Consider the following 15,155-nt stretch of genomic DNA (forward strand, 5'->3'; position numbering starts at 1 on the left):
TGTTTGTCGTATGTAGGCGGGGGCGGAGCTACCCTGCAGCTGCTGCAAGTACCGCCGTACCGATACCCCGCCATCAATCCTTTAGCTTCCAGGCTTAGCTTAGCTTAGGTAGCTTTAGGTAGGCGGCAGAGACAATTGACAGTTGAGCATGGAATTTCGGAGGGGTCTTCTAAGTTCTGGGTCGTGATGATCCTCTCATATACCAATACGGCTCTCAACCTCTTAAGTTTAATTCTGGCGCGGCTATAGACACGCCACACAACCGAAAACATGGCGCACGCATTCGAACCATTGAAGAATGATCTCATCCTGAGAACCGCCTGGGGTACAGCTTCCCCCGATGAAATAACAGTGTATGCATGGCATCTCGACTCATGGCTGATACAGCGTCCACCCGCAGGTCAGGATGTCGAACGAGCACCCATATGGATCATGCGCCAAGGTCAGTCTCCGTCCATGGATGCCAATCATGTTCCATAGCTGACCCTCGTGTTTTCCCTGAGGTGCAGCCGGCCGCTACCTGCCCGAATACCACGAAGCCAAAGCCGGCCGCGACTTCTTCGAGTGCTGCCGGGACCCCGAGGTGGCCTCGACCCTGACGCTGCAGCCGATTGAGCGCTTCGCCGGCCTGATCGACGCCGCCATCATCTTCTCCGACATCCTCGTCATCCCCCAAGCCATGGGCATGGTCGTCGAGATGGTCGACAAGCTGGGCCCGCACTTCCCGGAGCCCCTGCGCAGCCCCGACGACGGCCAGTACGAGCGCGTCATGCAGAAGAAGGTCGACGTCGCCGCCGAGCTCGACTACGTCTACAAGGCCATCACCCTGACCCGCAAGAAGCTCCAGGGCCGCGTCCCCCTCATCGGCTTTTGCGGCGCCCCCTGGACCCTGCTCTGCTACATGACCGAGGGCGGCGGCTCCAAGACACACAAGGAGAGCAAGACGTGGATCTACAAGTACCCCGAGGCCTCCAAGGCCCTGCTGCAGAGGATCTCCGAGGTCTGCGTCGAGTACCTGGCGCTGCAGGTCCAAGCCGGCGCCCAGCTGATCCAGGTCTTCGACTCCAACTCCGGCGAGCTGTCGCCGTATACGTTCAAGACCTTCAGCGAGCCCTACCTGGCCTACATTGCGGAGCACCTCCCCAAGCGCCTCCAGGAGATGGGCTTGGAGAAGGTTCCGATGATTGTATTCCCCAAGGGCGCGAACCATGCCATCGATTCGGTCTGCAATATCGGCTACAATGTCATTGGTCTGGACTGGGTTATCGATCCTGCTGAGGCTGTCAAGATCAGGGGAGACCGAAAGATTGTCTTCCAGGGTAACGCTGATCCCGGCATTCTCTACGGTTCTCACGAAAACATAACGGAGACTGTTGAGCATATGGTCAAGGGCTTTGGAGGAGGAAAGGGGGTTGGATAGCGAATCTTGGCCACGGTAAATAAGGCTCTCACCCCACGACGGAATACGAAAACAGCTAACATTTAAACCCCAGGTGTTACACCATTCGTCAAGCCGGACGATTTGAAGTTCTATCTATCAGAGGTTCAACGGTGCTCTAAGCGGTGACGGTCAGCGGACCCCCCTGTTGGCTATACTGCCGATGCGCAAGGCTACTGTAGCTGGGAGATCTCACTCCATTGGGACAGTATCTAGGTCGATTAGGCACCTGTAATGTTATTAGACTTATTAGAGAATGTCTCTGCTCCAAGAGCATAGATGAGCCGAGGGAATATGTAAATAATCAGTACAAAAAAGAAAGCTACTGTTGCTTACCATGAGACGGCCCAGCCAATCTTGCCGCCCAGACTTTTGCATACCCCTTGACTACTAAGGTTATTTGATGCAACCTCTGCACAGCACAACGTACTATCACCACCACCATAGTCTTTGAGGTGATCCTTGATAAGCTTAGTCGCGACCGCTTTGGCGTATCCACGGCCGCGGTAGGACTCTTCACAGTGGAGGCTGCTCAATGAGGCGTCTGGGCCTTGACTTGTTGTAAGGGTTTGTCTTATAAGAGAGAAATAGAGAGAGAGAGAGAGAGAGAGAGATAGAGAGAGAGAGATAGAGAGAGAGAGAGAACGCTAAGATCAGGAAAACAGGTAGCTGACATACCTAGGAAACACCAAGTAATAGGGGTACCATCCTCCAGCATGATTGCGGTGCTGGGTAGTAACTTGACTGTTCTCCTATAAGTCTCAGGGTAAATGGGATATATGTCAGCCCAGGCCCACGCACTCAACCATCTCCATCATTGATCATTTTCTTCTTTCTTCTTGAACAGTCGTTCATATCCCTACTTTCTCTTCCCCCTGTGATCGAGACCAAGTAGGCCGCCACTATCCACCAATCAAGCAAAGAGAAGAAACGATACGAATAGACAGCACTTACTCCTTCCGCGGCACGTCCGACCGACTCAACACCAACGCTATATCCTCCCTCCTCACCGCTCCCCACCGCATCCCAGGCTCCAGCAAGGGCTCCTCCTTACCGTTCCCAACAAGCGGCAGCCCCCGCACGTCCAGGAGCCACTTGTCGTACAAGCTGACGTGCGAAGAGGCGACGCCGGACTCATCCCTCAAGGCTATCCGCAGCGCCTCGTTCAGTGTGCCCGCCAGGATGCAGGGGCCTAGCGGCGAGGACTGCGAGGGCGTCGCGACGTGGTGCTCGCGGATGCGGCGGGCGGCGCGGAGGAGGGAGACGGTGTGGTGGAGGGCTCTTTGTCTCTGCTCCTTCTTCTCCTCCATCTCGCTGCTACCATAGCGTTCCAGAGTAGAATACATCCACATCTGCGTCTCGGGCCCGCGGGAGATGTCCAGGTACGCCGCTGTGAACGAGTGATAATGATTCTGAGTGTCGAGTCTTGTTGCCGCTGCTACCCCTGTTCCATTAGTAGGCGAAGGAAGCGCCGCGTCGGACGCGTAGAGGATGCGGGCATGCTCGGTGATGCCGCCGGGGAACTTTATGAACTGCAGCCGGCGCAGCAGGGAGAGGGAGTGGGGGAGGTGCGCGGACAGGAGCTGGAGGAGGGCCTCGGGGGGTTCAGGGTGTAGATCTCTACTACATCGCCGCCGCCGCCATCGGGGATAGACATGATTACGCCTTTAAGTAGGTATCTTGCCTGGATAAAGTGTAGGAGGTAGATATGCTGGGTTTCTCCTTCTGGAAAACTGCAAGGGATATATGTTGACTCCTTGTATGTATAACACCAAGGGAAAGAGAATGTGTAAGCCAGGGCGAGCGAATGAGGCGAGTCTATTAGTATGTAAGTAACCTCGGTATATTTGCTATTTGCAGCATGGGCGCCTGGTTTGTGAGGGACGGGACGACGGGCTGGGGTAACACGTGAGTAGACATGCATGGAGGTCATATACGGAGGTGTAAGTCGGCCCAGTAGCCGGCCGCCCGATGTCGCTATGTCTCGGCTCCTGTCACAAAGCCAGGCTGCCTTCTGAGTCAAACATAATAATACATCGTTGACTCGGCGTAAACAACCCAGCAAACAGCACATGAATCTCGGCAAAATATGACAAGTTTTTTTTTCTCTTTCTTTTTTTCTTTTTTTTTTTTTTTTTTTTGGTTGTCGTCAAAATGGGATCATCAGTCCAATTAGAAACCGTCTTGCCAACAGGCAGACCTAGACTGTAATTTCGCCAAAGCTCTTATCCAGAAAAACCCCAACTCCATGCCCAGAAGAGCACTCCAAAAACCCCGGGAAAGTCAGAAACCTGTACCCAACCTCCCGCCCCCTTTTTGTCGCCTCTTCATCGAAATGTGGTATATGTCGTAATGTGGAAGAAAGAAAAAGGAAAACCCTGACCGGCAAACCAAACATACGCCTCTGATTTGACCGAAAAAATGGCAGGATATTGGTATCGCATCATGTCGCACTGCGTCACCTAATAAATTCTTCTTCCTCTCCTGTTGGGTTGGACCACAACCCCTTCCCGCAGCATCCGCTGGACTCAACGGCTGAGAAGAAAAGAGTACGCCAGGTCAATAGGTGAGGAGACTCTGCCTTCGACTCTTCTTTTTCAAGCCTTCTTCCCGAAAAGCCACCCCTTGCCTTTGGCGGCTAGGCTGGCGTCGGGGCTCTTGGTGCGCTTAACGTCTTCGTCCTCGGTCTTCTTGACCTCCTTGACCTCGGGGATCTCAGGGCTGCCCAGCTTGACGACGTTGGCGGCGCCGCCTCGGCCGACGTGCGCGATCCCGTCGTTCTTCGGTCGCTCCACGACGCTGGAAGGGGCGAGCGTTAGCCATGCATGTTCTCAACAAGTACTGTCTGGGTGTTATGCGATGATGGTCCCGCGCACGCGCGGAAGGCATCACAAAACACGGTGCGAGGTGGTGGTGGTGGACGCAACAGCACTTACGGCTCGACGTCCTGGAGGGCCCGGGTCTCGGCGGGGTCCTTGTTGGTGCGCATGTTGCCCGAGCCGCCGCGGCCCGTCGTGACGACCGTGTGCTTGAGCGTGGGCGTCTCGAGGTCCTTGGGCTGGATCTTGGGGGAGTTGGAGGCGTCGCTGATGTTGCCCGCGCCCCCGCGGCCGGTGGATGTGAATTGCTGTTGCGACATGGTGCGCCGTGCCTCTCGCTTATGCGGTGGTAAAGAGTGAGTGTGCGTCGGTCCGTCGTCGTCGTCGTCGGCGTCACCGAGAACCCTTCTCTTCGCTTTCTGGCAAGCTTTGTGGATGTCTGCAGCAACAAAACAGAAAAAGTAGAAAATGGCGGAGTATGGGCAGTTCTAGTCTAGATCTACTAGCTGGGTGTGTAGATATTATCTAGAAGGTTAGTCGTATGTAGAGTGTGTCCAGGTGGATAATGCGATCACGTCACAGGAAGAGTTGGCCGCTTGTGACCCGACCCGGCTTGGATTTTGATGTTAGTCGCATCTGGGTTGGAATAGCGGGGGGTAGAAGGGTATGATGTATCTTCGAGTCTGTACTTCGGGAGGGAAACAGGAAACGAACCTTGGAAGTAAACAAGTTCCCGAATAAGGGTCCTCGCTGGAATACGATCCTGGTTTAAGGTTTGGCTAGAAGCAGAAGCAGGAAGGATCGAATAAATACCGTTTGTCTGTACCTGCCTGGGCGGCTGCTGCTGCTTTTGCTTCACACAGCGGCCTAGGCGGTCTTTTCTTCAATGTTCCTTTCTTCCCCACCGCATGACACGAACATTGATTGAGATTCTGCATACCCGGGCAAACATGGCGTTGACATCACACGCTCTCTCTTTTCCAATTCGGTAATATGGCGCATCGCCGTCGCCCAGTTTGTATATTCCATGCACCACCTCCCCCAACGCCGGAAATCGAGTCACCACCATCGCGACTAGTAACTGACACTACAAGCAGTCCCCCGTCTTACAAAGGAGCCCCATTGCCCATCGCCCATCGCCCGCCCTGCTTATTGATTAGGTAGGACCCTTCCGCCGCTAACAGATATTCTCCCTCTTTCTCCCTCTGTTCTTCTTGTCGCCTCCCTCTTCCGGCCCGCGGAAGAGGGAAGGGCAGGCGAACGAGGACCCCGCCAGCCAGCATACGGCGAATGAACCCAATAAGCCAAATACGAGTTACGAAGACGTAATGGAAACGCCCTGGGCCACCAGTTCAGGACACCACCAAGACAACCACCGACGCTACCCATCCAGGAAAAGGGACAAGGAACCATTCGCGATGCGGCCCGTCGATGGTGTCATTCGTTTGTTCCCTCTCCATGATAGCTACCAATATGCGATTCATACAGTCCATTGTGGCTTGAAGGATCTGCAATGCATATAGATATCTCAGACACTGTAGTATACTATGTTGCTTTCCCTATCCTGATTGGCTGCGACTGACAGTAATCGCTATGCTATATCCATGTGCTGGTACATGTGGTATTGCCTTTACGTTCGAAGGGGTCAGTGTATTTACCGCTTCTTCATGAGTATGTACATTCGTCGGGAGTAGTCTGATAACTCTCCCTGAGTAATAATAGCCGACTTTAGAGTAACACTGGGAGCAGCTTGACGTCTTCTATACAGGTCATGCGTGCGACACAGCTCAACGCCCTTTCGAATCCTGAGCCGGGTAGCTCAATGCTCTCATTCGTCGTCCTCCTCGTCAGACCCCTTGCCTCGTTTGGCTTTGCCATCAGCACCCTCCTTCCTGATGGGGATCTTGATGCCCTGAGTCGCAAAGCATTTGCTCAAGTAGGTGCTTTCGCAGACGCCGGGGAACTTCTTGGCACTGTAAACTTGGAACGGATCGCTAAAACACTGGGCGAGGACGGGTGCTTTTCCTTGGTTGACACGCTGGGGATCACTGGTCGAAGCATCGCCTACAGTGCCAGGAATTCCCACGCTGGTGAATGAGAATCGAAGACTGTGGGTGGTTGTCAGTAACGGTGCAGAAGCGCGATCAGACTCGTTTGAACTTACCGGAAGTAGCCCTCTGTTCTCACACTGAGATCCTGCAGAATGAACCAAATCCCAAACTTGTCCTCGGGATCCAGCAACCTATTCGCACTGGTCACCAAGCTTCCAATGAGATTCCTCGTATACATTCCATTTGGTGGTGTGGCGAGGGAGTTTGCTCGTTGTGGCGTCAAGTCCTGGGGATAACGGCCTGCATAGCCGTTCTGCGACGGCACAGACTGCACATTTGACGGCACAGAATACTGACCCACGTGCCCTTGGTACGCATAGCCATCTGACAGGCCATCGTTAGCATATAGGTCTGCATCTCCACCAAAAGGAGCCTACTTACTTGGTGCCTGGCCGTACCCGTGGCCGTATTGCTCGCCTCCATAACTGGAAGGAGGTTGCGATGGTGCCGCGAACCCTTGGCGGACCATTCCTGGGTAGGTGTCGTAAGACGGACCCCCTTCCTGCAACTCCCTAAACGACTGTTGCGTTGTTGAAGAGATAGATGGCGAATTCTGCGAGTGCTTCACCACGTTGACTTCCTTAAGACCGTTCCATGACCATAAGTCCACCGAGAGTATGAACATCTGGTGCTCGACATCGCTGTCACACTATTAGCATTTTTGCCAGAACTTCCAGCGCCGACAGTTTCGGGCACGGAGAGGTAAGCTGATCTACTCACTTGCTGCTGACTTCCCTGCCCGTCGTCTTGTCAATGACTTGAAGACGAATGCAGGGTGGCGGCGTGATGGGCCGCCTATCCTTATCACCGAAGCCACACATGCGAGCACGCTGAGGTTGCTGCACACAGACCAGCTTGTACTTCCACTTCGAGTCCTCTTTCTCCGTCGACATGGGACGCGCATGATCGGCCAGATTTTGTATATCCTCGTTGACAGTCTTGGTGTTTTCGGACAAGGCGCGCAAGGAGATCCTGGGCCCTTCGGGTATAGGGCCGTTGCCGTTCTGGGGGCGGTCGAGGACGCTAGGCATCGGCCCCTGCACATACTCGGTGCGGGTAGGAGGCAGATGCGGATGCGGACGCGGAGGACCGGAGTAGTACTGAGGATAGGTGTGATGGGGGCCTGGGAGACTGTGTTGCAGAGGCTCATGCGAAGGCGGAGGGTGGTGCGAATATTGGCCGGGGCCTGGCGGCGGCGCCTGGCCTGCCATGTGGTGTGGTGGTGGGTGGTGCCCGTGGTTGGGCGAGGGGTACGGTTGACTGCTCATCGTGCTATAGCTGGCAGGGTACGGGTAACGTTCTGGAATGCTTCTTGTGGTCGTTTCTTCCCGTGATGGACCGCTCTTGTCTTCTCGCGGGGGGACTCGCCGAAGCGCGTCGAGACCTGGTTCGTGGGGGCCCTATTGCAACACTTGTACCAGGCTCGCTGGCTCAGGGTGAGATGGTAAGCGTGGTACTGGGAAAGGCTGACATGGGGGGGGGGACGCCGACGGATACGAGTAAAGTATAAACCAGGATATAACAAAGACGGGATGGAGTGGCAGCTTACTTATATACTGTGGCCTTGAGGACGAGAGTTGAGCGATGCGGCGTAAGGTTCAGCTGATAAGAGCTCTCGACTTCCCTATCGGAGAAGGGCACTTGACAGTAGCTGATTCCAGGGTTCCGCAAAGCGTATTATATGGGACCGGCTTCTGAGCAAGACTTGATAGGAAGGGACGACCAAGTCGATCGAGAATGAAGATGAGAAGGATTGAGGAAGCCGGCAGCAGACCTCGAACACCTTGCGAGACGAGCCCAAAAAGACCGGTAAGAAAAACAATGTGAAGAACAAAAACAAGAGCAACCGACGTCAGACCAATAAAGTCAATAGGCACTTTAAGGCAGGTAAGTACCCAGCTGGCGGCTTATGTAGCACCGATGGCAAGGTAGGTAGTTGGTAGCTTGAGCTTGCTCTGCGGTTTTTCTGATTTGCTTTTAGAGGTAGAGGCAGGGCAAAGGTTCTGTCTTACCAAGATGCATATGGGCACAGATGATGTGAGGCTGGGGGAGGCGCAACTTTATTTCTTCTCTGGCCTCTTCTGCGCGGTTCAGCACGCAACACAACGCGACGCAACGTAACGCAATGCAGTCGATTTTGTGTGGGCGAGTGGTAAGTTGGTAGCTGCAAACCCAAGCGCCGAATCAAGATGGGGATTCAGGTGTATTTCGGGCGTGGGAGGCGACTGGGAAAAGGCCGGGTCGTTCGTACAAGTACAGGCAGTTTCATTAATAAGTAGCACCTACCCAGTACCAAACATACGGACAGTACATTACCTAACAGGCCTCTGTGGTTACCGTTAGAATGGAGACGCGGTAGACGGGGACGGGGACGAGGGGCAGCCGACAGGGAACAGGGGCCAAGACAGCGCCCAAATCGTTCGGTCCCCCCACTTTAAAAAGGCCGTTACAGCTGGCCAAGTACCTACCAGCCTACCTACACACACCCCTAACATGAAGTCGGTATGTAGCGAAATATGTACCTCCAGTCGCGTTGGATCACCACTGGGCTTCAATTTTGGAAGTCGGGATAACACTGACTACGTGGTGACATCGAACAATCAGTCGCCCATCGGAACCAACTCCATAGCAGATGCAGTGGAGTGGGACAGCCGCCCGCCCAGTAGGATGGCAGACAGGCCTATAACCCTATGGGCCAATGGGGTAACAGTCGCATAGTGGGGGGAGGATGGAGGATAGCCGGGACTTCTGCTCAACGCGCTCAACTCAAGGCATAGTAGTACGGACGGCATCCGCGAACCTCGGCGCGGTAGGGCAAGGAGGCGCCATTCGCTACACTGGACCCTGAACATCGAATGGTAGGTACCGTACATGAGGATATCGACTCCTGCACGAATCATTCGCCTGCAGGATCGTGGCTGTTCGTTTTGCCGGATCGAGGGAGGCCGGTATATTAACGCGCTTGATATATCATGCCGTGAGAAAGAGAGCAGGTGGGTATACTGACTAGAGTGCCATGGCTTGCTGACAGGTTGGCTACCTAACGTACAACCAAGCGGCAAAGGTGCAAGCAAGGGGCTGCAGCTGAATCAAGTCCCCCCCAACGTCTTTCCTCCCATTCCCGTCGCCAGTCTTTGTCAATTTCCCAATGGCGACTCAGCCATCCGATCAGAGAAAAGAGATTGATTCCCCCAAAAAGCTCGTGGCTGCAAACCGGGCGGGTCTTGTCAAATCCTATCACAGGCCGTGACGTCGGAGCACCAAGTCTGGTACGGGGCCCAATACCGGTGTCAACTGCAACCCACATCTGCACTGCAGACCATGGATGCGATGCCCAGGGCCAGTGGAATCGAATGAAAAGCTCGAGTCGCTCTCTCCACTGCCCCTACCCAGCAGGAAAGGGAGGGCCCAGAAAGGGCGCCTATCTAGTACCTAAGGCATGCAATGTTGTCTTATTGATTTCTGCGACGCGACAGGAATAGTCCTACATACGCGTGCGTGCAGTTGCGCTATGCTGATGCTACCTCCCTTGCTCCCTTGGAACTTCTCGACGGGCAGGATTGCGGGGGATCAGTAGCTGGCGGCGTCCGAGATTGGCACTTGGCAGCTGCTAATTATGCGCGGGATTCATGCCAAAGCCAGACTAGCCCCTGGTCCAGGCTAGAGGATGGCTATCCCACACATCCCACAGCCATCGTGGCTAACACCCCTGGCCGTAATGTGGGCAGAGATTTGCGTTAAGCGCGAATCACTGCGACTGTTTATCGCTATCTGCTTTTTACCCATCCCATGGCGACCAACCCCGAAAGCCATGCGACGGTGAGCTTCCTCCGGCCGGCACCGCACCTTGGGGCCCAGGCTCGAGGCAGTGAGCCTCCGAGTGACAGCAAATGAACCGAGTCCAGACGGCATTTGACGGCATGCAAATTGAGATGCGCGGCCAACATCGTATCTCCGCCCCCACCGTACCGGACGACTGGCCGACCTAATGTAGCATTTGATGTGTGCCTCTTCTGGGTAGATTGGTAAATTTACCATAGAAGCCCAATGTCGTGACGCAGGGAAAAAAAGACATACCGTACTCAGCGTTCCTAATCTCGGCCTTATTCTGCCGCCTTCAGGACAAAATAGGGAAGGAGAAAAAGCCAACCCCCCATACGACGACGCCAATATCGACTTCGTCATCGCTGAAGACCTACATACGTGGCAGAAGAGCAAACATGGGGTGGCGGAGGTTTCCGTACACTTATATCCGGCATCACTCGGGCCGGAGGCGGGCAGCATGGGCTAGATAGCAGGGACAAGAGCGCCATGTGCCAGCCGTCGTTCAGCTCAGCGGCTGTGGTGGCACGTCAAAAGACGCCCGGGAAGAAAGACTCCCAGGGTTGATGGCCATTCGAGCCCAACCAACCAACCAACCCTGCCTCGGTTGTCTACCGTTCTTGACCCGAGTTCAATAATGGCATGATGATGACGATGATCTATGGCGGTATACACGATTGATGTTTGCACCTCCAGTCCCCAAGATCGTGCTCCATGGGGTACAGCCCGGACACCGTCTATCTCCAAGGACACGCCACTGGCGAAAGAAAGAGAAAGGGCGCGCCGCAGCGCCTCTTGTGCTGCATTGCAACGGAAAGGGATTGCCGACCCACGTTCCTTCAGATCGATGATAGCTAGATTGTAACCTAGATGGGAAGGAAGAATGCAACCTAAGTGTGCGACTTAAACCACCACTACTACTGTAGCTACCGACCATTCCAGCGACAACCGGATTGGGCCAGCCCTAAGGGTAGAAGGAAAAGAGAAAATGGAACAATCTGTGGGGGGGGCAGGTAATACATGGAAACCACGAATCTTTCTCCCTCCCTTACGTGCCAAGTGATATAAATATATTTATTGCACGCTCCCTCCGGCAAGTAAACAAACGGTTTGTCCCTGGCGGCAGCCCCTGCCTCGGAACCAGAATAGAAACCCGTTGCATCATGTCGGATAGTATCCCTGCCTGGTTGACAGCCGCCCTTGACACCCCCATTCCGTTCCTGCTTTTTTCTAGGACTTTCTTCTTCTTCCTTTTTTTTTAATATTCGCATGGGGGCCATTACGATGGGCCGAGTGGGCAGAGACGTCATGAGCGCGATGGCAAGATAAACAAAGGACTTTGCATATAAATCTAATACACATCAAGTCAATCAGCTGTACCACGAGGTGTAAACTAAGAGTAACATCGGGCTATAATTATGTACTATAACTAACTCTCTTTGCTGCGTCTCTCCTGCGAGGCTGCCTGAGGATTCTGTTTCACACACACACACACAAGTTCTAGCCGGGGGAATCTACTGAGCCAGGCTGCCAAGGTAGACTGAAATTCCGACAGCTTTTCGTACTGTATCTCCTATCTCTGCCATCCCCGTCCCATACCCCCCGCCATCATATTCCGTAGCAGTGATGCCTCGTGAGGAGCCAGGAGAGTTCTTCCTCAAATAAGCAGGTCGACCGTGTAACAAGAAAGGAGCTCCATCAGAGAGAAGCAGAGGAATACAACAAGACACTGCCCCAAGTTGGCTGCAAGATTTGACCACTCAGGTGTGCTCCTTCAAGCCGAAAAGATTTTCTTGCAAGAGACCCTACCCGCCACTCTCTGGAGTAGGTAGGGGGTATTTGAAACGGAAGCAAAGAGTAGAACCCAATCCCAAATAAGAACCATTCATTGATCGATCAACTTTTTCGTTTGCCGAGCATCCTTGTTTTGCTCCCACTTGATCGTCACGTCTCCGCCGCCCTGAGTCTGCTTTTACGTCTGCCACAATGGATTTGCAGTTGCTCATGAATTCCATCAGACGTTGTTCGTACAGTCATATGCCGTTTCGGTCAGGAAGAAACAGACCTGGAAACGCCTATGTTCTCCCCACGCTTTGCAAAAACATAAAAGAGGATTATGATAAGATAAAAAAAGAAATGTATGGGCGCCGGTGCTGTTGTCCGTCTCGTTATGGTCTTGTACACGGGTGGCAGGTTTGAAAAAAAAGAAGAAAAAAAGAACCCGCCACCCAAAGGCTGTGGTATCGAAAGTAGAATGATGTGAATTCCCACTTCTCAGGGAACTACAAGTTCTCCAGTGACGAGGTGGGTGCGGTGCCATCAGGGCGTTGAAGGAATGGATTGCCGAACGTTGTTCGTGTGATGTGTGTGAAGGGTTTAGTCATCTGCCAGTTTGGCAAAATGCTTAGACCAGAGCCAGCCGACCAGATTATTCGGGTCGTCTTGGTTCTTAGCAAGCCATAGCTCACCCTTCTCAGCAATAACATCGAAGATCTGCGTTTTGTTAGCTTGGTCTTGAGTCAACGAGGGCATGGGGTAAGACTTACTTCTCCAGCTTGGTACGTCAGGTAAGGGTACCCTGCTTCATGCTTGGTGGTTTCGATGTTAAACTCGAAAAGGGATGCGGCTAGCCAGAGTACATTGTATCCGTTGATTGGCGCTCTCTCGCGGGACGAAGCACGAGAAGACGCTCGCGATACACGCACTGCTTTCTCCGGTCCATCTGGCAAGGGGAGCGCCGAGTGGAATAAACCCGAGTACCTCTGGGTCTCTGATGTAGACGGGGCTTGGGATGTGTGCGCGGCATTTGGATAGGGTCGCGTATGGAAATTTGATTCCAAACTTTGCCGTGGTGCCGCACTCGATTCGTAGCTTTGTCCGGTGCCTGGCCTTGTCGAGCCAGGAGCCGGTGGCCGAGGATGACTAGTGACCACATCTGCTGTATGTGGCGACCCTGAATTACCCCGTGTGTGGCCGTTGATTCCAGCATAATAGTCCTTATAGTAGAAGGAATGGGGGCTTGGAATCGAGGCTTGTGTGGGTGACATTGTAAGCTGGCCACTGTGACGCCGAGCGAAGTCTGGCGTAGGTAAGCTAGGGGCTACATCACTGTTGATCGATAGACCCCGACCACGGGTGGAAGCAGACGACAGCTCAGAGGGCCTCGAACGCAGCTTGGGTCCTGAACCTTCTGTGCTACTGCCCGCATTCGACGTACGGCCTCGCGAGGTCGGGTTAGCAATGGTAAGTTGGCCCATTTGGTCTTCCTGGAACTTGAAATCCCGCTGGAACGATGTGACGACCTCGGAGAGCTCCGGCACCTGCTGTCCATCGAGTACAACCTTTACCTTTTCTTTCCAAATCGAGTACCAGTGTGTCTGAATATTGACAAAGTTGCCGAGACAGATGTTTCCGACCTTTTCGGTCAATGCTGATAGCTTGGGCAGTTCCTTCTTCAAGGCCTCATTGAGAGCGTCATACTGTTCTACGCATTCGGACAGCTGCTTGTCCATTTTCTTGCCGGCCTTTTTGAGCTGGATTGATTTCTCGTAGTCGAGACGTCGCTTTGCTCGCTTCTTCATAGCCAACGAGGGATTACCATAGGCTTTAATGACGAGCTCGAAAGGCTCAATGACTTGTTTGCGCACTTGCGAGAGCTGTAGGACGGTTAGCATCACTTTCTAGAAACACAGCAGCAGTATGGTGGGGGCGGATACGTACATGTTGTTCTAACGCAACTTTTTCGATATCCCGCATGGATACATTGAAACGAACCCATTTGCTCTCAATCTCCGGGTGCGGCGAGGGCTGGAGGCGCATGACGAGCTCCATGGAAGAGAGATACTGGAGGAACTCGTGGACATATGTAGCTGTTTGGCGCGTGTAAAACTCAACATCTCGAAGCACTACCTGTAGCCGAAGATAGTCATCGCCAAACTTTTCATGGAGCTTGAGGTAGTCGGGATCCTCTGGCGGTCGGTTTGTTGACTGAAGCTTGTCGACACGTTTGCCAAATGCCTTGGCAAACCCAGCACGGACGTCAGACTCCTTACGTTTCCGTCCGACAATCTGGCCAACCAGCTCAAAGTTCTTCTTTGTCTTGTTTATCTCCTCTATCGCATCTTCGAGTGAAGCCTTGGCAGCCTCTAGAGCAGGCCGATCCGGGTGGTCTGGTGGCGTTTCATGAAGCAGCTGTATCAGAAGGTTCGGATATTTCGTGATTCTCTGCATCGGCTTTATCAAAAGAGAGTCCAGGTTCCAGGCTTTCGTCAGGTCCCTTGCAACCTCGTTGCATTCATTCAACCAGACCTTCACGGTGGCGTCCTCCTGTATCTGGATAAGACGTTTTGCCGCCTGGTCACTGTTCTTGAGAAAAGATTCATGAGCAACCTTCATTCTTTCCATGTTGCGCGAGAATATGGGGCCAAGGGATGTCTCTCGATCTTTGGAGTCGCTTAGATGGCTTGATGCTTTGGCGGATCCTGTCCCGCTAGACGTTGTGCCGTCTGAGAGTAACGAGACATCTTTCGCTCTGTGGCTCTTCGGGACGTATACGCTAGATACGCCCTCTTTGAGTTCTGCCAGAAAAGTCGAATGGAAGGCGATGATCTGATCCGTGTTCCGGAAAATCAACTTGATAGTCTGATCGTCTAGTCTTGGGCACGCCTCTGCAGTCCCCTTGTATATTTCTTCGACGATGTTCATGTCACGGATGAAGAAGGCTTCGGTATCCACCAATTCCTTGATAGTCTCGAGGCGTGTGAACAGTCTCTTCTTCTCCTGAGGTGATAGCCCAGCAGTAGCTTCGCTCTGCTCGATGCTGTCTGCAAGAGTGGTCTGACTGTCAAGACGGAGTCTCCCATCGGTAGTCTCGAAAGAGCCCTGATCCACTGAGCGGGGTGTCGACGCAGGTTGGTCAAAGTTCTCGCTTTGCGGTCTTGACATTGAAAAAGAGCTTTGGTCGTC

At 53.5% G+C, this 15,155-nt stretch overlaps 5 protein-coding genes across 5 annotated transcripts; 1 reads left to right on the forward strand and 4 right to left on the reverse strand.

Annotated features, from left to right (window-relative positions):
* Positions 1 to 270: 270 nt before the first annotated feature.
* Positions 271 to 1,420, forward strand: PG986_013620 (uroporphyrinogen decarboxylase; the record flags this gene model as incomplete). The annotated part of the gene is made up of 3 exons (XM_066849842.1): positions 271 to 325; positions 401 to 442; positions 510 to 1,420. The coding sequence occupies 3 exons, from the start codon at positions 271 to 273 to the stop codon at positions 1,418 to 1,420; spliced, it is 1,008 nt and encodes a 335-aa protein (XP_066693985.1).
* A 350-nt stretch (positions 1,421 to 1,770) lies between these two features.
* PG986_013621 (uncharacterized protein) lies at positions 1,771 to 3,095 on the reverse strand (the record flags this gene model as incomplete). The annotated part of the gene is made up of 3 exons (XM_066849843.1): positions 1,771 to 1,993; positions 2,393 to 2,970; positions 3,063 to 3,095. The coding sequence occupies 3 exons, from the start codon at positions 3,093 to 3,095 to the stop codon at positions 1,771 to 1,773; spliced, it is 834 nt and encodes a 277-aa protein (XP_066693986.1).
* Positions 3,096 to 4,035: 940 nt separating this feature from the next.
* PG986_013622 (uncharacterized protein) lies at positions 4,036 to 4,577 on the reverse strand (the record flags this gene model as incomplete). The annotated part of the gene is made up of 2 exons (XM_066849844.1): positions 4,036 to 4,237; positions 4,375 to 4,577. The coding sequence occupies 2 exons, from the start codon at positions 4,575 to 4,577 to the stop codon at positions 4,036 to 4,038; spliced, it is 405 nt and encodes a 134-aa protein (XP_066693987.1).
* A 1,508-nt stretch (positions 4,578 to 6,085) lies between these two features.
* Positions 6,086 to 7,636, reverse strand: PG986_013623 (uncharacterized protein; the record flags this gene model as incomplete). The annotated part of the gene is made up of 4 exons (XM_066849845.1): positions 6,086 to 6,365; positions 6,422 to 6,692; positions 6,750 to 7,009; positions 7,089 to 7,636. The coding sequence occupies 4 exons, from the start codon at positions 7,634 to 7,636 to the stop codon at positions 6,086 to 6,088; spliced, it is 1,359 nt and encodes a 452-aa protein (XP_066693988.1).
* Positions 7,637 to 12,566: 4,930 nt separating this feature from the next.
* PG986_013624 (RhoGEF domain-containing protein) lies at positions 12,567 to 15,134 on the reverse strand (the record flags this gene model as incomplete). The annotated part of the gene is made up of 3 exons (XM_066849846.1): positions 12,567 to 12,683; positions 12,737 to 13,846; positions 13,911 to 15,134. The coding sequence occupies 3 exons, from the start codon at positions 15,132 to 15,134 to the stop codon at positions 12,567 to 12,569; spliced, it is 2,451 nt and encodes an 816-aa protein (XP_066693989.1).
* Positions 15,135 to 15,155: the final 21 nt, after the last annotated feature.

The sequence above is a fragment of the Apiospora aurea genome, assembly GCF_038362705.1.
Source record: "Apiospora aurea strain CBS 24483 chromosome Unknown utg000009l_segment0_segment0, whole genome shotgun sequence".
NCBI classification, from domain to species: domain Eukaryota; kingdom Fungi; phylum Ascomycota; class Sordariomycetes; order Amphisphaeriales; family Apiosporaceae; genus Apiospora; species Apiospora aurea.